Here is a 25478-nt window from a genome sequence, read left to right on the forward strand (position 1 = left end):
AAGGCCTGCCCTGTCTATACTGCTTTATGCCAGCATGACTTTGTTGGAGCCCTTATATTACTCTGCTCATATCCTGGGCCTAAGATATTACTCCTATGAAAATAATGATATATGTGAAGGGTATATATTAGTTTAGAAATGGGGGAAAGCTAACAATAACATTTTTTAAAATCCTCATCTGAGGAATGTTCATTGATTTTCAAAAGAGAGGAAGGGGAAGAGAAATTGATGTGAGAGAGAAACATCAATTGGTTGTGTTGCATATGCACCCCAACCAGGGACTGAACCCACAACCTAAGTATCTGCACTGACCGGGAATTGAACTCACAAACTTATGGTGTATGAGACAATGCTCCAACCAAATGAGCCACCTGACCAGGACTAAGATTAATATTTTAAAATTTTCTGAATATATTCTTTTACTACTGCCACTGTCTTCTTCCTTCCTGTTAGTACCCATTCTAAATGCCCATACAGAAATCAGACTTTAGTCCCCTCTAGGAGTGTCTTACAGTTCTTTTAAAAAATTTTGTTGTTAGGAATGTTTCCTTTTTTATTTTGTAATTTCTCCAGAGTTGATTTTTGGGGTTTGCCATCTTCGTGGCAGTTGAGAGTTCTGCCATCATTTTAAATCTGAAATCTTCGTCTTTCTTCACAGGGAGGAATAAAATTTTTTCACCTATAACTTAGAAGCTAAATAACAAAAATGAAGCCAGTAAAGCATCTGTTGGCCTCGAGTAATAAATTGGCAAATGTTCCAGAATTAAGTTACAGAAAAGGACTACTTAATTCACCATTGTCACCTAAACCAAAGGAAAAACAAAGTTCAAAATTAGTACGTAATAAACTTGAACCAATGGTGTTAAGATCTCCACCAACAGGAGAATCCATCGTGAGGTATGCTTTGCCCATTCCATCAAGTAAAACAAAGGAGTTAATAGCAGAAAATGAATTGCTCAGGAAAATTACCAAGCATCTGAAGATGGTAAGTCACTTGTTGGTCCCTGTGTCACCATGAGCATCCCTAAGTTTAGTGATTTGGTAGGTGGACTCACTGGACTCAGCCTAAGTCATACTGATGGCTAAGATTTATTACAGTGAAAGGATACAAAGCAAAATTAACAAAGGGAAAGCGCATACGGGTGGTCTGGAGGAAACCAGGTCCAGGCTTCCAAGACTCCTCTCTGGAGTCACACATTGCATGCTTAATTCCTCCCACAACAGACTGTGACAAAACACATGAAATGTGTACAAGAAAAGTTCATTGGAGACTCAGAGCCCAAGGTTTTATTGGAGCTTGGTCACTTAGATACTCATTGCTTTCCATGTATTAAAATTCTAGACTCAAAAAAAAATAACCTTTGTGACAGTATGAATGGACATGGAAAACATTATGCTAAGTGAAATAATCCAGTCAGAAAAAAACAAGTACCATATGATTTTACTCATATGTGGAATCTAATGAACAAAATGAACAAACAAGTAAGATATAGACAGACTCATAGATAGAGAGCAGGATGACAGCTCTTGGGGGGGAGGTTGGGAGTAGAGGGAGAAAAAGTAAAAGGACTTATGGACAACTCTGTGCTCATGGAAGGGGTGGGTAGTATAAGGGAGAAATGGCAATGGGTAAAATATAATTTAAAGATTTTTAAAAAATAAAATAAAAAGAAAATGTCACAAAATAAAAAATAAATAAATAAATAAATAAATAAATAAATAAATAAATAAAATTCTAGACTCTCTGAAGGAGAACAGGTGTTCAGTATAAATCATTTTTTGTACAAACAGTTTAGGGACAGTGAGCAATTAATCAGTTAATGAATGGTAGGGACTTTCTTGAAATCCAAGTTCTGAGATGCAAAAAGAGTTTTCTAAAAATAGGCTTGTTGAAGTCTTATACCTGTTATATCAACTCTTCTCTGCACTTTAGAAACTTGAGCTCTTAGTGTTGGGAAAGAAATCTCCTTTTCTCTAGTTTTCTTTTTGCCCAATAATATAGACTTGAATTGTAAATGTGTCAAATACCAAGTGAGAACAACAAGGGATAGCACAAACATAAAAAGAATATAGTTTGTCAAGCTGCCAAAATACAAGTTTGCTCAAAGTTTGAGAGTCTAGTTCAGAGAATTTGCTTTAAAAGTGTATTGCTTCTGGTCTCTATCTCTTTATTTTCTCCACTCTCTTCAAACAAGAAGGTTGAGTCATTTTGAGGAATATTTTGGTGGTAAGTATAGGTGATGCTTCAGCAATGCATAGACAGACTCTCCTTTTTTAGATATCTGTCAACACAGAAGTGAAAGAGTCACAGGGCCTCTCTTGCTAGGAAGTAGGGTCAAGGACTGTTGGTCATCACTTCTTCATGATGATAGGAGATGGGAGATGCACTGATAACAGCTGTGGGGGTCAGCAATGGGATTTCACAGAGATTAAAAAAAAAAAAAAACCAAACCAGGTGTGATTTAGTGCCACCTACTGAAAAAAATAATAGAAAGATCTCTTCAAAGTAATCTGCAAGATGGAAAATTTAAGTTTATGACACTGGCAGAAATGTCTTATTGCCAAAAAGGTCCTGACATGGTTTATTTAATATCTTTTAACATTTAATATAATAATTTGAACTATGAAAGTACTTAATTTGCTTTGATTTTCTCATAGGTTGTTTCTACTTTGGAAGAAACCTATGGGATTGGCAATGGAAATGAAAAACTAGTTGTGAAGGCTGAACGTGAAAAATTATCTTTATCTGTAAGTATGCTTTAACCCTAATGTGGAGACACTGACACTGAAAAGGGCTAAACTTTTTTTATTTGAGTCCATATATGTTTACAGAATGAATTTCCCATCCATTAAAATGTTCCTCTGGTGGTGTCAGGAGAATGGTGGTGTGAGAGATCCCCTTGGTCTGTCTCACTTAAATTTCAACAATTTGAACAGCTATAACTCAACAAAGGATTCACTGCTCAACATGCAGGCATGCCTGAGAGATCCATGCATGGAAGCATCTAAAGGTGAGCAAGCAGGAACAAATGGTAGGTGAGAAGGGTGTAAGGCTGAGATTAGTCATGAAGCAGCCCTGCAGCTGGGAGCTTGTGGCAGAGCACAGCCGGGAGAGGGGAGGAAATCGGTTATGGCTAGCACTCCCTTCAGTCAGAAGGAGCAGAGAGATTTGGTGGGCATTCCTGCAGAAGAGAGCAGCACAAGCTGTGGCTGGACCTGGAGACCAGGACAAGGATACAGCATAGGGATGTTGCCATTGCTGTTGTGCAGTTAGCATTCCAGAAGAAAAAGGAAAGTCATGAAGCCTCACTATTCCATGAACTACCAAAGCTTACATTCCTTCGCCCTTGGTAGTGGATTGCGGAACATATTATCTGCAAACCTGAGAACTGGTATTACAGAATCACTATTTCCCCAGAGCCAAGAGTGTACTTTCTGACTGATCCCTAGACAGGGTGCAGCAGTGGGGGGCAGGGAGGGCCCTGCAGAGGTCTAAGGTTGCCATTACCAGGAGGACTAAAGAAAGGAGGTGACTGGATTTCCCCAGAAAACACCACCCCCAAGCATTATGGCAGCACTGGTAACCGCTGTGGGGGCCTGCAATGGGATTTCACAGAGCTAAAAAAAACCCCCAAAACCCCAAGATGTGATTTAGTGCCTCCTACTAGAAAAATAATAGAAATATCTCTTCAAAGTAATATGCTAGAGAAGTGCCACTCATACATAGATGCCTAGACAGAGAAGGAAACTGTCAAATACCATGAATAACCAAAGTAGCAAGGCAGCTCAAAAAGAAAATGAAAAATCTCCAGAAAGCAAATCAGAACATATGGAAATGTGTGATCTAAATGGCAGATTTCAATGAGATGTGAGAAATACAGATAGGCCATTTTATGCACTCAGAAAACAAATCAACTAACAAAATGAGTACTTTACCAAAGAGATTGAAATTTTACAAAAGAATGAAATTCTGGAGATAAAGAATTCAATAAACGACATCAAGAATGGACTAGTGAACATAGGAAATAGAGTTGACTAAATGGAGAAAGAACTAGTGATATCAAAGATAGAAATCTAGAAATGACTCAGAGGCAAGAAGAGAGAGAATTGAGCACTATGAGAGTTATCTGACTCCATCAGAAAAAACAATATAAGAATACTAAGCATACCAGAAGAATAGAGGGAGAAGGGAATGGAGAGCCTATTCAACCAAATAGTTGATGAGAACTTCCCAAACCTGTGGACTCAGGTCATTGAATCCAAGAAGCACACAGGACACTTAGGTACCTAAATGCAGAGAGGCCTTCTTCAAGGCACATTGTATTAAAATTGTCATAAATTAATGACAAAGAAAGAATTCTCAAGGCCGCCAGGGAAGAATTCTCAAAGAAAGCAACCTACAAAGCCCCTTAGGTTAACATTGGACTTCTCAGCAGAAACTCTACATGCCAGAAGAGAATGGATCCAAATACAGGGTCTGGCACAAATAATGCCCCCCTTTTTTATTACAAAATCTTTCATTACAAAACCGTAAGCATGCAATTCTGTAACATAAGAATGTCACACTCAAGTACACTGTATGGCACTTTAGGTAAAATGTTCAATTTAAAACTATAAAGTATTACACCCATATTATTACCCTACCAACCACACTCAAACAGGCATTACTTTTTGCCAGATCCTGTATTTAGACTACTGACAGAAATTACCAGCCAAGAATAATATATCTAGCAAATTTATCCTTTAGATATGAAGAGGAAATAAAGACATCCTTTAGATATGAAGAAGTAAAGACTTTTCCAGGGAATTTTTCACCAGAAGACCACTATTGCAGGAAAATACTCAAGGAGGTTATTCTACCTGAAACAAAGAACAAAAGGCCACGACACTACAGGTAAGATTGTCATCAAACTTACAACATAAACAGGGACAAAAACATGAAAGGAGATGGGATAAATGTCTGAATTTCCAAAGAAGGCTGGAAATCGGATGGATTCAAAGGAAAAAAAAAACTATACATGAAACTAACTTCATAAACCTCATGGTAATCATACACAATCCAAACTGAGACAAAAGCTTAAAAAATAAGGAAACAGAGGAAATAATTTTGGAGTGCCACCAAACAAAGACAACAGTCAGAAATACAAAGGAAAAATACCAATGGAAGCACAGAGCTACCATAAAACAAAAGAAAAATGGCTATAGAAAATCCTCATACATCAATAATTACCCTAAATGGAAAAAGACCGAATTCACCAATGAAGAGATACAGAGCAGCTGATTGGGTCAGATAATAAAACGCAACCACAGGCTGCCTCCAGGAGACACGTCTACGTTGCAAAGACAAAGACTAGAAGTGCAAGTGCCAAAAACAACTCTCTAGGCAAATAACATCCACAGAGAAGCAGGGGATGTTTATATCTGACAAAATAGATTTCAAGATAATAAAGGTACCAAGATACAAAAATGGACATTTTATAATGATAAAGGGGACACTACATCAAGAAGATGTAACACTTCTTAATACCTATGCACTCAGTCAGGGATCACTGGAATATGTATAGCTACTACTCACATAACTAAAGGGAAAAACTGACAAAAACACACCCATAGTTGGGGACCTTAATACTCCTCTGACAGCTCTATATAGAACAACCAAACAGAAATTCAATAAATATTAGCCTTAAATTACACATTAGAGCAGGTGAACATAATTCTTTTACATAGCTTTTCATCCGAGAACACCAGATTGTACATTCTCCAATGCACATGGAACATTCTCAGGGATAGATACTTTGGGTCACAAAACTAGCCTGAGCAAATTCAAGAAGACCAAAGCCATACCAAACATGTCCTCTAAACATGGTGCTTCGAAATTAGAAATCAACTGCAAAATGGAAATAGAGAAACCCAAAATTATGTGGAGATTAATCAACATACTACTAAAAATGTGTGAAAGGCAAAGTAGAAGGTGAGATCAAAAGATATGTAGAGACAACTGAGACTGACAGTATAACATATCAAAACCTTTGGGATACAGCAAAAGCAGTAATAAGAAGGAATTAATATCATTATAGGCACATCTCAATAAACAAGAGAAATCCCAAGTAAACAATGTAACAGAAAAAGAACAAAAGGAACTTAAAGTCAACAGAAGAAAGGAAATAATAAAAACTAGAGCAGAAATGAATAAAATAGAGAACAAAAAGGCTATACACAAAATTAATGCAACAAAGAGCTGGTTCTTTGAAAAGATTAATAAAATTGACAAACCCATGGCTAGATTCACTAAGGAAAAAAAGAGAAAAGACATATAAACAAAATCAGAAATGAAAGAAGTTACCACAGACACCACAGGTATACAAAAGATTATACTAGAAATACCATAAAAGACTATATGCCACAAAATTTAATAAGAAATTTGTAGAAGAAATGGATAAGTATCTAGAAGTACATGACCTTCCTAGACTGAATCATGAAGAATTGGAAAAGATAAGTAGATTGTTCAACAGTTAGAAAATTAAAAAAAAATCAAAACCTCTCCAAAAATTGAAGCCCAGGACCAGATAACTTAACTATTGAATTCTACCTAACATTCTCAAATTCTTCAAAAAAATTGAAAAAGTGCCAATACTTACTAACACATTTTGTAAGGCCATCATAACCCTGGTACCAAAACCTGGCAAGGATAACGCGCGCGCGCGCCCCCCCCCCCCCACACACACAACTAAAGACCAATATCTTTGATGAATACAGATGCAAAAATACTGGCAAAGCTAATACAATAATACGTTAAATAAACCATGAACAAGTGGGTTTTATTCTAGGGTCAGAAGCATCATTCAATATATGCAAATCATTATAATACACCACATTAACAAAACAAAGGATACAAATCATATGACCTTACCAATAGATGCAGAAAAGCATTTGATAAGATACAATATCCAGTTATGATTAAAACATTCAATAAAATAGGTATAGAAGGAGAGTACCACAACAAAATAAAGGCCATATATGACAAAACCTCAGTCAGTATCATAGTCAATGGTGAAATGCTGAAAGCTTCTCCTCTAAAATCAGCAGCAAGACAAAGATGTCCACTCTCACTACTCTTACTCAACATAAGTTCTTAGAAGTCCTAAGAGCAATCATACAAAAGAAAGAAATAAAAGCCATCCATATTGGGAAGGAAGAAGTAAAAGTGTCACTTTCTGCAGATGACATGATTCTTTATACAGAAAACGCTTAAGACTCTACCAAAAATTTACTATAAACAATAAACAAATACAGTAAAGTTGCTAGTTACCAGAGAGACAGGTGTTGGAGGGTAAGGGAGGTCTAATATATGGTAATGGGATATGATTTGAATTTGGTGGGGACATAATATCATATTTAGATCATGTATCATAGAAATATACACTTGAAATCTGTATAATTTTATTAACCAGTGTTACCCCAATAAATTTATTTAAAAAGTAAATTAAAATAAAAATCATGCCTTAAATACTGTTAGAGTTTCAATATTTTTGATTATCAATAAAATTTTTAAAGAGTTCTGAAGAAAATAATAAAAAGAAGACACAAAAGACAATAAAAATGATCCTCTTAGGTAACTTGAAAATAGTGTACTGATTTTTCCATCCTCTGCCAGCAACACTTAAAGTTTAATTGAAGTTTACTTATATGCTTTATTTTTAATGTTAATACTTTTATTTATTTTTAAGCATGTGGTGGGCTGTTGGTTTGAGATGAATATCCTTCATCATGTTAACAGTTTCTAATATTTCTAGTTTGATAAATAACAAAACAAAACAGTAAAGAAGTTATTGAATTAAAAAAATTTCTTGTATATATCAAAGTTATGTAACTATTAAGATGATAATGTAGTTTTTAAAAATCTATGTTTTCAAAGATTTTATTTATCTATTTTTAGAGATAGGGGAACGGGGGGAGAAAGAGAAGGAGAGAACCATCAATGTGTGGTTGCCTCTTGTGCATCCCCTACTGGAGACCTGGCCTGCAACCCAGGCATGTGCCCCAACTAGGAATGGAACCAGCAACCCTTCAGTTTGAAGGCTGGCACTCAATCAGTTGAGCCATACCAGCCAGGGCTAAAAAAATCTATTAGTGAGATAAATTATTTTAAATATTTCTTAGCATTCAATTGTACTTTAATATACTTTATTCATAATAGTTTTTTCTTTTATAATTGTTTTTGTTAGGTAGAGATTGAGTTTGGCTCCTGTTAATAGCACATTTATGTTGTCTTTTAATCAATGAACATGGTATATCTTTCTCTCTATATTTAGGGCTTACTTGATTACTTTCATCAGAATTTTGTAATTATCACCATTCAATCTTGTACATGATTTGTTAGGTTTATATGTTAATATTTCATGTTTTTTGCAAAGATTTTTAGTGGCATTATCTTTTAAGATTGTTTACACATATTACTAGAATGTAGAAATATGATTGATATTTGTTTGTTGATCTTATACAGGGTGCAGAAAGTGTAGGTTTACACTTGTTTGCATGGAAAATAATACAATAATAAATAATGATACAAGAGGAAATTCTGTTTTGTGTACTCACAACTGTATTTACTTTTGCCTCACCCTGTGTTTTGCAACCTTGTTCAATGTACTTTTTCATTCTAGGAGTTTTTCTGTAAATTTCTTGGTATTTTCTACCCAAGACAAACATGGACAAATATGTCACCTTTAAATAGGGACAGTTTTACTTCTTCCTATTCAATATGATTACTTTGCATTTCTTTCTCTTGACTTACTATGCTGGCTCTGGTTCCCAGTATTGTATTTAATAGTAGTAATGAGAACAGACATCCTTGACTTATTCTGACTGCTACTTACAGACAAGGGAGGAAGTTTAGTTTTCTGCTTGCCTCCACCAGTACCCCTCTAGGGGCACAACTGGAGTGCCACCTACTACAGCCAGCTAGATGGTTGAAATCCACTCTCCAGCCCTGCTGACACTACCCTAGTTGGGAATAAGGAAGGCCACCTTTCACTGACACATTATTTTTCGGCCCTCTTCACACATATAGGGGGGTGGTGCAGTTTTTTTCTTGGCATTTTACTCAAGTAGGATAGGTACTGTCAAAAAGGTTTTGTGTTATGGTAGAGACACCTTCCCACAGCCCTTTGACTTTTCCTAAGAGTTCTTATTGGCAGTTCCAAGCTGCAGGCTTTTCCAGTGCTCTCCATTGTATATGTATGTAAAATGAAAACCTAAGGAACTCATTATCCTTCAAGTCCCGAGATTCCTGCCTTTTTCTTTCATCTTTCACAATCTTCCTGTGTTTGTTGTATTATGTCTAGGGTATTTGAGTTGTAGGAGAGATTAGGAGAATGGACCTAGTCCATCATGGTCAGAACCAGAGGTCCAAAATTATTTTTTATCTTTGATATAGTTCTATGTTCTGATGTCTGCTTTGCCTGATACAAGCTTTCTTATGATTAGTCATTGCATGTTATATCTATTTTTGATTTTATTTTTATTGCTTATACTATTACAGATGTTCCCATTCCATTCCCTTTTTCTACATTCCCCATGCTGTCACCACTCCCTTCCCTCTGGTCATTAACACACTGTTGCCTCTGTCTATGGGTTAGGCAAATATCTTCTTGACTAATCCCTTCACATTCGTTCATCCAGGCCACTGTCCACCTTCTCCTCTGACATCTTTCAGTCTGTTCCAGTCTCCATGCCTCTGTTTCTATTTTGTTCCTCAGTTTGTTTTGTTCATTAGATTCCACATATAAGTTAGATCATATGGAATTTGTCTTTCACCGACTGCTTATTTCACTTAGCCTGATAATATTCAGGTTCATTCACACTGTCACAAAGGTAAGATTTCCTTATTTTTTTTATGACTGTGTAGTATTCTATTGTGTAGATGTACCACAGTTTTTTGATCCACACATCTAACTGATGGTCACTTGGTCTGTTTCCAGATCTTGGCTATTGCAAGTAACGCCGTTATGAACATAGGGGTGCATATATATTTTCTGATTGTTATTTTGGGATTATTAGGATATGTTCCCAGATGTGGGATCTCTGAGTCAAGAGGCAGTTCCATTTTTAATTTCTTGAGGAAACTCCATACTGTTTTCCACAGTGGCTGCATCAGTCTGCATTCCCACCAACAGTACACTTGTGTTCCCTTTTCTCCACGTTTGCCCGTACTTGTTTGCTGATTTATTTATGGTATCCATTCTGGTAGGTGTAAAGTGATATCTCATCATGGTTTTAATTTGCATCTTTCTGATTATTAGTGATATTGAACATCTTTTCATGTCTCTATTGACCATCTATATTTCCTTTTTGGAGAAGTATCTGTTCAGGTCCTTTGTCCATTTTTTAATTGTATTGTTTGTTTTTTTGGTGTTATATAAGACTTTTATGTATTTTGGATATTAATCCTTTATACAGTGTTTCACTGGCAAATGCATTCTCTCGTATAGTGGGTTTCCCTTTTATTTTATCAATGATTTCTTTAGGTGTGCAGAAGTATTTTAATTTGTTGTATTCCCGTCTGTTTATTTTTTTCATTTGTTTCTCTTGGCCTAGGAGATATATTGACAAAAAGTCATTCTGTGAGATATGTCTAAGACTTCAGTGCTCATGTTTTCTTTTAGGATTTTTATGTTCTTGTAATTTACATTTAAGTGTTTTATCCACTTTGAGATTATTCTTGTATATGGAGTAAGTTGGTGGTCTAGTTTTACTTTATTTTTTTCATGTACCTGTCCAATTTTTCCAACACCACTTTTGAAGAGACTTTTTAAAAAATTATATTTCATTGATTATGTTATTATAGTTGTTCCAAATTTTCCCCCATTGCCCTCATCCACCCAGCCTCCCGACTCCCTCAGGCAATCATCACAGCATTGTCTACATCCATAGGTTCATGCATATGTTTTTTTGGCTACTCTATTTCCTATGCTCTACTTTATACTGCCATGATTATTCTGTAACTACCAATTTGTACTTCTTAATACCTTCACCATTTTCACCCATCCCCCCGACACCCTCCGATGTAGCAACTGTTAAAATGTTCTCTAGCTATGATTTTGTTTCTGTTCTGTTTGTTTATACTGTGCTTTAGATTCAATTGTTGATAGATAAGTATTTGTTGTCATTTTACCGTTTATATTTCTTCTTCTTCTTCTTCTCCAAGAAGACTCTTTAACATTTCATATAATGCTGGTTTGGCGGTGATGTACTCTTTTAATTTTTTTCTTTGTCTAGGAAGATCTTTACCTGTTTTATGATTCCAAATCTAGCTTTGCTGGATAGAGTAATCTTGGTTGTAGGTCCTTTCTTTTCATTACTTTGAATATTTCTTGACAATCCCTTGTAGCCTGCAATGTTTCTTTTGAGAAATCAGCTGACAGTCTTATGGGGCCTCCCTTGTATGTAACTAACTGCTTTCTCTTACTGCTTTTAAGATTCTCTCTTTGTCTTTGACCTTTGGCATTTTAATTATGATGTATCTCGAGGTGAGTGTCTTTGGGTTCATCTTGTTTGGGACTCTATGCACTTCCTGGACTTGTGTTTCTATTTCTTTCAACAAGTTAAGGAAGTTTTCTGTCATTATATTTTCAAATAGGTTTCCAATTCCTTGCTTTCTCTCTTCTCCTTATGGCACCCCTATTATGCAGATGTTGGTACTCTTGAAGTTATCACAGAGGCTCCTTACACTATCCTCATTTTTAAGGATTCCTTTTTTTTTCTTGCTGATCTGATTGAGTGTTTTTTGCTTTCTTATATTCCAAGTTACTGATTTGATTCTAGGCTTCATCTGCAGTACTATTGATTCCCTATAAATTATTCTTGATTTTAATCAGTGTATCCTTCATTTATGATTGGGGTTTTTTTTTTTTATGGTTTACATGCCCTTTTTTGATGTTGAAGTTCTTACTAAGTTCACCAAGCAACCTTATAACCAGTGTTTTAAATTCTGCATCTAGTAGCTTGCTCGTCTCCATTTTGTTTTGTACTTTTTCTGAAGTTTTGTTCTGTTTTTTTTCATTTGGGTCATGTTTCTTTGTCTCCTTATTTTGGCAGCCTCCAAGTATTTGTTTCTATGTAATAGATAGAGCAGCCCAGTCTCCCACACTTGGTAGAGTGGCCTCATGGATTAAGTGGTCTGTAGGGTCCAGTGGTACAGCTCCCTCTATTACCCAAGCTGGGTATTCGATGTGTGCCTATTGTGCAGGCTGTGTACACCCTCCTGTTGTAGTTCAGCCTTGATTGCTGTTGGCATATTCAAGGTCAGCCACTGCCTGAATTCTTTCCAGGGTCACACAGAATTAGCTACAGAGTGGTCTGCAGATGGCTGCTACTTGTTTTGGGCTTGGAGGTGCCCAGGAGAGGCCAAGCTGTGAACCAAGTACAGCTGCTGCTATTGCTAGGCCTATGGCAACTTAGCAAGAGGTACAGGAATCATGGATGCCAGATGATGCTTGTTTGAGATAATTTAGGAAAATATGAAGAATGAGCCAAGGCAAACCATTCATATGGAAAAGCCAGTGAAAACAGCTTGGGTGGACCCAAAAGTTGGGTGGGATGGAGCCCCAGGGAATCACCAGGGTGGGCCAAACAGTGTGAGCCAGGTTGATGGAGTCTCAGATAGGGTGCCTGCCTGCCAGCTCTGTGTCTCTGTGTGGGGAGAGCTCAAAAGAGGAACAAGTGGCCTCTGCCAGCACTTATGTTGGGAAGAAAGCTGTCCTCCAGCTCTCACCTAATTCACTGCCAGACAATTCACTTTCTCCTCATATGTCTCTCATGCCTTTTAACCTGTTGCCCCTACACTGGAGCTTAGAGGGAGTGAGTATGAATAAGTCTGTGTGGGGCCCTTCATAAGGCAGGGGTCCCCAACCCCTGGGCCATGGACAGGCACCAATCTGTGGCCTGTTAGGAACCAGGTCGCACAGCAGGAGGTGAGCAGTGGGTGAGCAAGCAAAGATTTGCTTGCATTACCTCCTCAGCTCTGCCTTCTGTCTCCGCCCACCCTGGTCCATGGAAAAATTGTCATCCACAAAACCAGTCCTTTGTGCCAAAAAGGTTGGGGACTGCTGCTTTAAGGGGAACTGCCAAGGAAGACAGCAGTTTCTGTCTTCTGCAGTCTCAATCCTCACTGGTTTTTACAGTCAGAATTTATGGTGGCTTCTCTGGAACCCTGTGCTGGGGGTCTTTGTGGGGGTTGGGAACTCTTTGCTCCTTCAATTTCCCTCCTGAGTTTTATCTGACACATGTAGGTGTGGGACCTGCCTGTTCTGCACCTCCACCTGTCCCACCAATCACGATGTATTTTATTCTTTATTTCTGTACAGGTAGGATTTCCATTCAGCTTGATTTTGGACAGTTATGAATGATGGTTATTGTATAGTTTAGCTGTAATTTTGATGTGGTTTGTGAGGAGGTGAGCTTTGTTTACCTATGCCACCATCCTGACCCCCTCCCCTTGAAAAGACCTTTTCTTACTCCATTGTATTCTTTTGCTTTATTGTCAAATATTAATTGATCATAAAGGTGTAGGTTTATTTCTGAGCCCATTGTTCTGTTTCATTGATTTATGTGCCAGTTCTTGTGCTATTACCAAGCTGTTTTGGTTACAGCGTGGCCTTGTAGTACAGTTGATATCAGGTGTTGTGATACTTCCAACTTTGTCATTCTTTCTCAGAATCGCTAAGGGTATTCTGGGTCCTTTTTGGTTCCATGGAAATTTTTGGAATATTTGTTCTCTCTCTGTGAAATATGCCATTGGTATCTTGATAGGAACTGCATTGAATCCATCGATAGCTTTGGGTAATGTGGACACTTTAATGACGTTAATTCTTTAATCCAGGAACATGGTACATGTCCACCTATTTGTATCTTCCTCAAATTCTTTTTTTAAATTTTTCTTTTAAAATATCTTTTATTGATTATCCTATTACAATTGTCCCATTTTCCCCCTTTTGCCCCCGTCTGCCTGGTACCCATTCCCTCCAGCAATCCCTGCCCCTTTAGTTCATGTCCATAGGTCATGCGTATAAATTCTTTGGCTTCTCCATTTTAAATACTATTCTTAATCTCCCCTTGTCTATTTTGTACCTACCAGTTATGCTTCTTAATCCCTGTATCTTTTTCCCCATTATCCATATTACCCTGCTCCACTGAAAAACCCCCAAATGATCTCCATATCTATGATTCTGTTCCTGTTGTAGTTGTTTGCTTAGTTGTTTTTTTTTTAAATTCAGTTGTTGATATTTGCAAGTTTGTTGTCAATTTACTGTTCATAGTTTTGAACTTCTTTTTCTTAGATAAGTTCCTTTAACATTTCATATAATAAGGGCTTGGTAATGATGAACTCCTTTAACTCTACCTTACCTGGGAAGCATTTTATCTGCCCTTCCACTCTAAATGAGAGCTTTGCTGGATAGAGTAATCTTGGATGTAGGTCTTTGCCTTTTACAACTTTAAATATTTCTTTCCAGCCCCTTCCTACCTCTAAGGTGTCTTTTGAACTCACATGACTCCACTCCAGGAAGACAAACAATCCAATTAAAAAATAGGCAAAGGAGTCCTCCAAGGAGGACATACACAGGGCCCAGACATATGAAAGGATGCTCAGCATCACTAGCCATCAGAGAGATGCAAATTAAAACCACAATTAGGTACCACTTCACACCAGTCAGAACAGCCATCATTAACAAATCAACAAACAGGTGCTGGCGAGGTTGTAGAGAAAAGGGAACCTTAGTGCCCTGTTGGTGGGAATGTACACTGGTGCCGGCACTGTGGAAAACAGCTTGGAATTTCCTCAACAAACTAAAAATGGAACTGCCTTTTGTCCCTATAGTTCCACTGCTGAGATTATAGCCTAAGAATCCTAAAGCACCAATACAAAAGAACCTATGCACCCCAATACTCATAGCAGCACAATTTACTATAGCCAAGTGTTGGAAGCACCTAAGTGACCATCAGTAAATGAGTGCATCAGTATACTATGTTACAGCCTTGGCTGGTGTAGCTCAGTGGATTGAGTGCTGGTCTGAGAATCAAAGGGATGCCAGTTCGATTCCCAGTCTAGGGCACATGCCTGGGTTGTGGGCCAGGTCCCCAGTAGGGGGCACATAAGTGGCAACCACACATTGATGTTTCTCTCACTCTCTTTCTCCCTCCCTTCCCCTCTGTCTATAAATAAATAAATACTATCTAAAAAAAAAAAACAATGGTACATTTACACAATGAAATACTATGCAGCAGAAAGAAAGAAAGAGCTACTCTTCTTCCATCATGGATGGAACTGGAGAGCATTATGCTAAGTGAAATAAGCTGGGAAGTGAAAGACAAATACCATATGATCTCACCTATAAGTGGAACCTAATCAACAAGCAAGCAAGGAAAATACAACCAGAGACTTTGAAATAAAGAACAAATCCACAGTAACCAGACGGGGGAGGGGATGGAGATAAAGGGGGAAAGAAGGGGAATGGTCATCAAGGAACACATATAAAGGGCCTATGGACAAAGCCAAAGTGGGGAAAGAATGAGGGTGGGAGATGGGGATAAATGGGGGGGGGGAGTGTGGTAAGGGGAAAATGGGACAACAGTACTTTAACAGCAATAAAAAAAAAAAGAAATCAATAGAGAAAGATGGCGGAGGAGTGAATGGGAGTCACACTGACCTCCTCCCAAAACCAAACTGGAATTGCAACTAATAAGGGAGTAATCACCTGGAAAGCAGTGGAGCGATAGTGGGAGAGGAGCCTTGGTGCCGCGGACAGTGGATTCGACTCTCACACATCCCAACGGGTGAGAAGTGCGGTGGAGGCTCGAGAGGGTGGGCTGGGTGCCACCAGGCACTGGCACCAGAGGGACATTGAAACGGCCAGTTAGCTCACCCCAAGAAGAACGGGGTCTGAATCATAAACAGGAACCCCTAAACTACAGCAGCTAAATCCAAGAAAATACAGACAAAACGCAACCCCAAAAAGCTTAGGGGCGCTCTCTGCTAGAGACAGGTGGCTGGGGATGCAAAAAGACATTTAAAGGGCAAACGCAAAAGTTGCAGCGGCAGCCACCCTCCTTGATCGCTGGGTAGAGGCGGCAGCAGAGTGGGCTGGTGCCTGGGAAAAGACTGGTGAGGAAAACTTTGTGAAGAGAACTGACACGGCGGCTGGTGGAGCCTGGGTGATAACACACTTCCCACTCTGCAGCTCCCATCTCGCTCAGGCATAAGGGAATCAATTAACCTGTCTTTTGTGCGCTCTGCACACAGCTTGTCCACGTGTGAGCTGTGGGGCTGAGTGCAGACTGGCTGGGAGAGCCTTGAGGAGAGACTGGAGATGGAGGCGTTGGGGAAAGAACGGGAGGAGAAACCCGGGAGTCTCGAATTCCTCCCCGTTCGGTAGTCTCCACTGTGGGCTGGAAAGGTGCGACCCCAAAGAAGCAAAAATGGGGCGTGCATGAACCAGACTGCCTGCGATTGAAACGCAGTCCGCACAGGGGTTGGATCCTTGGCCGAAGGGGTCACAGAACTGCCCAGAGGCCCCTGAGGGGGGACTAGAAACGGAGGCATTGGGGAAAGAACGGGAGGAGGAACCAGGGAGTCCCGACTCCTTCTCCTTGCCGTAGACTCCATTGCGCAGGAAGATGCCACACCCCCAAAGAGCCAAACGCCGAAAAGCACACATAGACACCCCCAAAACACCCAGAGCAGGTGCGCACATTAGCACCGAGTGACCGGCGAGGGTTGGCGAGCGTGTGTGTGACCCACGCGGGCTGGCGAATGCTTGCACCGGCCGGCAAGGCCTCACACAGAATGGCAACCATACGGCCTGCGAGGGAGTGTGCAGAGGGGCAAGGGCAGGCGTAAATTGACCTGCCCGCAGCGATTGCGGAGCGGCCCACAAAATAAGTAGAGCTGCCCAGAGTCCCTGGAGGAGAGACCAGAAACAGGATTAACCGGAGAGTCCTAGAGCTGATTTCCTCCCATTTCCGTAGTCCCAATTTGGCGAGGGCAAGCAAAGCACCCAAAGAGCCAAAAGCGGGGAAAACACACAATAGAAGACCCTAAACTGACCAGTGCCGGGGACCTCGCCAACCAGGGGGGCCAGATGAGTACCTGAGGTCTCGAATAAGCCCCCTGGTCTGGGGCAAGCACATGCGAGCCCAGGCAGGTGGGGGACCTTGCCCCGCTGGGAACGCGCTCAAGGAGTCCGCGTGAGAGTGCAGAGAGACCCCAAAAAATAGCCCAGCCCTGACAGAGCTGCTCCAAGCAGGAGTCAGACACAAGCATTAGACTCCTCGAAGGCTCAAACAAACAACCCAAGGCCCTATAGGGTCAACAACTGACATCATCAGAGGCAAGCCCAGAAAGAAAAGTAAAGGACAAAAATACTTAACAGACTCTCACAAAAATGGGAAGAAAAAGAAGTTCCCCCCAAATGAGTGGAAAAGGGGACTCCCCACAGAGAGAGCTCAATGAAATAGAGGCAAGGGAACTATCAGATATGGAATTCAAAACAATGGTTCTAAGGAAGCTCAATGAGCTCAGCCAGCTCAAAGATAACTATGAGAAACTGCAGAGAAATTATCAGTATCTTACAGAAAACTATATCAGCCTGGAAAAGGACATAGAAACTATCAAGAAGACACAAGAGGATATGAAGAATACCATTTCTGAATTGAAGAACACAGTAGAAGGAATCCAAAGCAGGCTGGATGAAGCTGAGATCGAATCAGTGAGATGGAGGACAAGGTAGAAAGAAGCTCCCAGAAAGAACAAGAAATGGAAAAACGGCTCAAAAAGAATGAAGAGCATTTAGGGAAATGCAGGACAACCTGAAACGCAATAATATCCATATAATAGGGATACCAGAAGGAGAAGAAGAGGAGTGAGGTATAGAGAACCTCCTTGAAAAAGTAATGACGGAAAATTTCCCTAAATTGAGGAGATAAAGGCTCTCATGGACCCAGGAGGCAGAGGACCCCACTCAAGAGTGACTCAAGGAGGTCCACTCCAAGACACATCATCATTAAAATGGCAAATGTCAAAGACAAAGAGAGAATCCTCAAGGCAGCAAGGGAGAAGGAGAAAGTAACATACAAGGGAGCCCCAATACACCTAGGAGCTGACTTCTCAACAGAAACACTACAAGCCAGAAGGGAATGGCAACAAATATTCCAAGCCATGAAAAGCAAGGGCCTACAGCCAAGGCTGCTCTACCCAGCTAGGCTCTCCATTAAAACAGAAGGGGAAATACGGAGTTTCCCAGACAAAAGAAGGCTAAAAGAATACATCTCTACCAAACCAGCACTCCAAGATATGCTAAGGGGACTGGTTTAAGCAGAAGAAGGAAAAGAATGAGACAGAGAGGAACACAGGTACAAAGAGAAAAGATGAGTAAATTTCTATCAGTAATATCTCTCCATGTGAATGGACTAAATGCCCCAATCAAAAGACACAGGGTAGCTGAATGGATAAGAAAACATGACCCACACATATGCTGCCTACAAGAGACCCACCTCAGAACAAGAGACCTACACAGATTGAAAGTAAAGGGATGGAAAATAATATTCCAAGCAAACGGGCATGAGAAAAAGGCTGGCATTGCCATACTTGTATCAGACAAAGTAGATTTCAAAACAAAGGCCATAAAAAGAGACCCAGAGGGGCACTTTATCATACTTAAAGGAAGAATCTATCAAGAAGACATCAACATTGTAAACTTATATGCTCCCAATATAGGAGCCCCCAAGTTTATAAGGAAATTGTTGGATGACTTCAAAAAAGATATAGACAGCAACAACAGATAGTAGGGGATTTCAACACCCCACTCTCAAAAATGGACAGATCTTCCAAACAAAACATTAATAAACATATCGTGGCGCTGAATGAAACACGGAATCAAAGAGACTTAACTGACATATAGAGAACCTTACATCCCAAAGAAGAAAAATGCACATTCTTTTCAAATGTTCATGGCAGTTTTTCAAAGAGAGACCACATGATAGGACACAAAGCAAGCCTCAGCAAATTCAGGAAAATTGAAATAATACCAAACTTTTTCTCGGACCACAAGGCCTTGAAACTTGAAATCAACCTCAAAGTGAAACTTCAAAAACTTGCAAAGTCATGGACACTGAACAGTACACTATTAAATAATGAATGGGTCAATAATGAGATAAGAGAAGAAATCAAAACATTTCTGGAAACAAATGAAAATGAACAGACAACAGTCCAAAACCTATGGGACACAGCAAAGGCAGTCCTGAGAGGGAAGTTCATCAATACAGGCTTACCTAAAAAAGATAGAAACATTTCAAATAAAAGACCTAACACTACAACTTCAAGAACTGGAGAAACAACAACAAATAAATCCCAGAGCAAGTAGAAGGAAGGAAATAGTCAAGATTAGAGCAGAACTGAATGACATAGAGACAAAAAGAACAATTCAGAGGATCAACCAATCCAGAAGCTGGTTCTTTGAAAAGATTAATAAAATTGACAAGCCTTTAAGCAGACTCATCAAGAAAAAAAGGGAGAGGACCCATATTAATAATATTAGAAATGAAAGAGGAGAAATAACAACTGATACCACAGAAATACAAATGATCATCAGAAACTATTATGAACAATTATATGTCAAGAAATTTGAAAAACTTGATGAAATGGACAAATTTTTAGAAAAGTATAATCTTCCAACACTGAAGGAGGAAGAAACAGAAAGCTTGAACAGACCAATAACTGCTGGGGAACCTGAAGCAGTAATCAAGAAACTCCCAGCACACAAAAGCCCAGGGCCAGACGGTTTCCCAGGAGAATTTTACAAAACATTTAAGGAAGAGCTAACCCCCGTCCTTCTCAGACTATTCCAAGAGGAGGGAAGACTCCCAGACTCCTTCTATGAGGCCAACATCACCCTGATCCCAAAACCAGATAAAGACCCTACAAAGAAAGAAAATACAGGCCAATTTCGCTGATGAACATAGATGCTAAAATCCTCAACAAAATATTGGCAATCCACATCCAGCAATACATTTAAAAGATTATCCACCACGATCAAGTGGGATTCATCCCAGAGATGCAGGGATGGTTCAATATATGCAAATCAGTAAACGTGATACATCTCATAAATAAAAGAAAAGACAAAAACCACATGATCATCTCGATAGATGCAGAAAAAGCATTTGATAAGGTACAGTGTTTGTTATGATCAAAACACTCAGCAAAATGGGAATAAATGGGGCATTCCTCAACGTAATAAAGGCCATATATGAAAAATCTACAGCTTATATCATACTCAAAGGGCAAAAACTGAAAGCTTTCCCACAAAGATCGGGAACACGACAAGGATGTCCACTCTCAACACTTCTATTCAACATCGTATTAGAAGTCCTAGCCACAGCGGTCAGACAAGAGAAAGAGGTAAAAGGCATCCAAATAGGAAAGGAGGAAGTAAAACTATCATTGTTTGCAGATGACATGATAGTGTACATAGAGAACCCTGTAGACTCTACCAAAAAACTCCTCAACCTAATAAGTGAATTTGGCAAAACAGCAGGATACAAAGTCAACATTCAGAAATCAAAGGCGTTTTTGTACACCAGCAATGCAATAGAAGAAGAAGAAATCAGAAAAAATATACCATTCGATATAGCACGAAAAAGGATAAAGTACCTAGGGATAAATTTAACCAAAGACACAAAAGACCTGTATGCAGAAAACTATACAACATTGAAAAAAGAAATTAAGGAAGACACAAATAAATGGAAGCATATACCGTGCTCATGGATTGGAAGAATTAATATCCTCAAAATGTCCATACTACCCAAAGCAATTTATACATTCAACGCAATCCCTATTAAGATACCAATGTCCTATTTTACAGAAATAGAACAGACATTTCAAAAATCTATATGGAACCATAAATGACCCCGAATAGCCGCAGCAATTTTGAGAAAGAAACACAAAGTAGGAGGGATCACAATATCAGACTTCAAACTCTACTACAAAGCCACCATACTCAAAACAATCTGGTACTGGCACAAGAACAGACCCATAGACCAGTGGAACAGAATAGAAAGCCCAGAAATAAGCCCAGGTCTCTATGGACATCTAATATTCGACAAAGGGGGCAGAAGCATAAAATGGAGCAATAACAGCCTCTTCAACAAATGGTGTTGGGAGAGCTGGACAGCTACATGCAAAAAATTGAAATTGGATCATCAGCTGACACCATACACAAAAATTAACTCAAGATGGATAAAAGACTTAAATATAAGTCGCAACACCATCAAAGTCCTAGAGGAGAACATTGGCAGAAAACTCTCGGATATCCCACGCAGCCATTTTTTCACTGATATGTCTCCTAAAGCAAGGGATATAAAGGAAAGAATAAACAAGTGGGATCTCATAAAAATAAGAAGCTTCTGCACGGCGAAAGAAAACATCAGCAGAATGAAAAGGGAGCCAACCGTATGGGAAAATATATTTGCTAATGATATATCAGATAGAGGTTTGATCTCCAAGGTACATAAAGAACTCACTCGACTCCACTCCAAGAAGACAAACGATCCAATCAAAAAATGGGCAAAGGACCTGGGCAGATGCTTTTCTAAGGAGGAGATACAGAGGGCCCAGAGGCATTTGAAAGGATGCTCAGCATCACTAGCCATCAGAGAAATGCAGATAGAAACCACCATGAGGTACCACCTCACACCGGTCAGAATGGCCATCATAAACAGATCCACAAACAACAGGTTCTGGTGAGGCTGTGGAGAAAAGGGAACCCTAGTCCACTGTTGGTGGGAATGCAGACTGGTGCAGCCACTATGGAAAGCAGTGGGGAATTTCCTCAGAAAGCTGAAAATGGGACTGCCTTTTGATCCAGGGATTCCCCTGCTGGGACTATACCCTGAGAACACCAAAACGCCAGTTCAAAAGAACCTATGCACCCCAATGTTCATAGCAGCACAATTTACAATAGCCAAGTGTTGGAAGCAACCTAAATGCCCATCAGTAGATGATTGGATCAAAAAATAATGGTACATATACACAATGGAATACTACGCAGCAGAAAGAAAAAAAGTACTAAACTTCGCGACAGCATGGATGGAACTGGAGAGCATCATGCTAAGCAAAATAAGCCAATGTGCGAAAGACAAATACCATATGATTTCACCTATAATCGGAACCTAACCAGCAATGCAAAGATGCAAGGAAAATATGACCAGCAACACTGAAAGGAAAAGAAATCAACAGAGACAAGAGGGAAGGTGGGGACAGGGAAAGGGAAGGGAAGGGGAAAGTCAAGGAACATCTAGCAAGGACTCATGGACGAAACCAAAGGGGAAGAGCTGAGGGAGGGAAGGAGGGAGTGGCAAGGGAAAGTGGTGGGGGGGAAGTAGAGACAAATGTATTGAAAAAGTAAATAAATTTAAATAAATAAATAAGTAAATAAACAAAAAATAAAAAATAAAAAAGGGGGTAATGTTTCGTTTTGTGTTTAAGGAAATAATTCTATAAACATTTAATCAAAAAATGGATAAAGTATGCCAAAATGTCGTTTAAAGCTTTTTTAAAATAATAGTAATAGTCAAGAAATATACAAAAACAGGTTTAGTTTCAACGAATAATAAAGGAACAATTAAAATACATCATTGTCACAATCAGATTAATATGTATATTAAAAAATATTGATAATATCAAGTATTGGTGACTGTGAAAGAATCTGGGTATTCATAGACTCTTTTCCCTCATCTTACAGCAGTCCCATTAGCATATTTTGCAGTGCTGGTTTGGGAAAGTATATTCTTTTAGCCTTCTTTGGTTTGGAAAACTTATTTCACCTTCCATTTTAATTGGGAGCCTTGCTAGGGAGAGCATTCTTGGTTGCAGGCCTTTCCTTTTCATGACTTGGAATATTTCTTGTCATTCTCTTCTGGCTTGCAGTGTTTCTGTTGAGAAGTGAGAGGCTAGCTGAATTGGGGTTCCCTTTTATGTTACTACCTCTTTCTCCCTGCTGCCTTTAGTATTCTCTGTTTGCCTTTGATAGTTGCCATTTCAATTATGATGTGTCCTGGAGCGAGCCTCATTGGGTTCCTCTTGAATGGCACCCTCTGTGCTTCCTGGACTTGTGTGACTTTTTCTCTCCTCAAATTGGGGAAGTTTTCCATTATTACTTTTTCAAACCGGTTCTCCATCCCTTACTCCTCTTCTCCTTCTGGTATCCCTATTATAAGGATATTATTACCTTTCAGGTTGTCCTGCATTTCCCTGAATGCCTCTTCATTCTTTCTTTTTTCATTTTCTTGCTCTTTCTGGGAGCTTTTTTCTACCTTGTCCTCCCACTTATTGATTCGACCCTCAGCTTCATCTAGCCTGTTTTTGATTCCTTCTACTGTGTTCTTCAATTCAGAAATTGTATTCTTCATTTCCTCTTGTCTCTTTTTGATAGTTTCTATGTCTTTTTCCATGCTGATATAGTACGCAATAAGTTCCTCATAGTTTCCCTGTAGTTTTTGGTAATTTTCTCTGAGCTCACTGAGCTCATTGAGCTTCCTGAGAACCTTTGTTTTGGACTCCATGTCTGATAGTTTACTTGCCTCTCTTTCATTTATTTCTCTTTTTGGGGATTCCTCCTTTCCTTTCGATTGGGGGGGTATTTCTTTGTCTTCCCATTATTTGTGAGGCTCTTCTTTTTGGCTTCTGCTTCTTAAGTTGATCTGTCTTGATTTCCTGACTTTGTGGTGTGAACTTCTATGGTAGGAGACTGCTGTTTTTACTTTCTGGATCTGCCTCTGATGATGGCAGATGTTGACCCTGTCTGACTTAGGCAGCGTGTTCGAGACTTCCAGGAATCAACTGTCTGTGACTGTCTCCTTCAGGTGTTAATCTAGTCATGCCGCACTGAACAGTCAGGTTTAAACACCACAGTACAGGGTGGAGTCCCTTCTGGGGGCAGGTTTATTGGGCCCTCTCATATTGCTGCTACTCAGGGGAGTGGTCTGCCTGAGCCAGATCGCTGCTGCTGTATGGGGGACAAGTCAGCACTGGGATCCCACCAGCTCTTTTCTTTGTTCTCTCCCCAAAGCTTCTGTCCCCAGTCTCTCTTCAGGCATCTCAAGCCCCCTCTGTCCTTGCCTTTGCCAGAGACGAGGGTAAGTAGCTGCAACTTTAAATTTATGCATTGGCCCTTTAAAAGGCTATTTGTGTCTCTAGCCACCCTTCTCTGGCAGAGAGAAACCCTATAGCTTTTCACAGCTGGCTGTTATCTGTGTTTTTTTGTGGCTCTGGTGCTGTAGGCTGGAGATTCTCACTTACTGTTTAGACCCCACTCTTCTCAGGACAATCCTACTGGCTGTTTCAATATCTTTCTGGTGCTGCTGCCCCTGGGTGCCCCGCCCACCTTCTTGAGTCTCTATTTCACTCCTTACTAGTTAGCTTGTGCTAAAGTTGATTCTTCTTTCTGTCCTAGGCTATAAGGCTCGTCTTTCCCTATTGTTAGTTGTTTGTTACAGGTGATTTCTCCACAATATAATTTTAAGTCCAGGTTTGTTCTGGAAGGAGGTCAGTGTGACTTGCATTCATTCCTCTGCCATCTTGATTTCTCTTGAAGCTGTTTCTTCTGCCTGTCCGTGGTTATAAGGCTTTTCTCCCGCTATTGTTCAGTTGTTTATTCTGGATGATTTCTCCTCTATTTAGTTGTAATTCCAGATTGGTCCATGGAGGATGTTAGTGTAGCTTCTACTTACTCCTTCACCATCTTGGATCTCCCTAATTTCTGTTTTTCTGTAGTGTCTTTATCTGGTTTTGAAATTAGCATAATGCTGGTCTTGTAAAATGAACTTGGGAGCTTTCCCTCCTCTTGAATATTTTGAAGTACTTTGAAAAGGAGAGGTATTAGTCTTTCTGTAATGTTTGGTAAAATTAACTTGTCAAGGCATCTGGTCCAGGCCTTTTGTTTGTTGGGAGTTTTTTTGTTTTTTTGTTTGTTTGTTTGTTTTTTAATGGCTGCTTCAATTTCACTGGGTGTAGTCTGTCTTCAGATACTTTGAGTCTTTCTGATTTAGTTTTTGGAAGAATGTATGTTTCTAGGAATGTATCCATTTCAGCCAGGTTGTCCAGTTTTTTGGCATATAGTTCATAATATTTTCTTACAATCCATTGTATTTCGTTGTTGTCATTTGTTATTTCTTCTCTTTCATTTCTGATTTTATTTTATTTGGGCTCTCTTTTTTCTTGATGAGTCTGGTTAAATGTTTGTCAATATTGTTTATCTTTTCAAAGAACCAGCTCTTGGATTTGTTGATCTTTTATATCATTTTTTAAAAATCTCTATTTGTTGTATTTCTGCTCTGATCCTAATTATTGCCTTCCTTCTACTCACTTTGGGCTTTGTTTATTGTTGTTTTTCATGTTCCTTTAAGTGTAGAGTCAGTTATTTGTTTGAGTTTTC

The 25478-nt window shown here is 39.4% G+C and overlaps 1 protein-coding gene across 1 annotated transcript in view; it reads left to right on the forward strand.

Moving 5' to 3' along the window:
• Window positions 1-706: 706 nt before the first annotated feature.
• The window catches only part of CCDC7 (coiled-coil domain containing 7), a 184040-nt gene continuing 159268 nt past the window's right edge, over window positions 707-25478 (forward strand). The window contains exons 1-2 of the mRNA XM_054582286.1: window positions 707-985; window positions 2659-2748. Of these exons, the coding sequence (XP_054438261.1) occupies window positions 707-985; window positions 2659-2748 (369 nt within the window). The remainder of the gene's footprint in view (window positions 986-2658; window positions 2749-25478) is intronic.

The sequence above is a fragment of the Pteronotus mesoamericanus genome, unplaced genomic scaffold (assembly GCF_021234165.1).
Source record: "Pteronotus mesoamericanus isolate MK-2021 breed Mesoamerican mustached bat unplaced genomic scaffold, CSHL_Meso_final contig_69, whole genome shotgun sequence".
NCBI classification, from domain to species: Eukaryota; Metazoa; Chordata; class Mammalia; order Chiroptera; family Mormoopidae; genus Pteronotus; species Pteronotus mesoamericanus.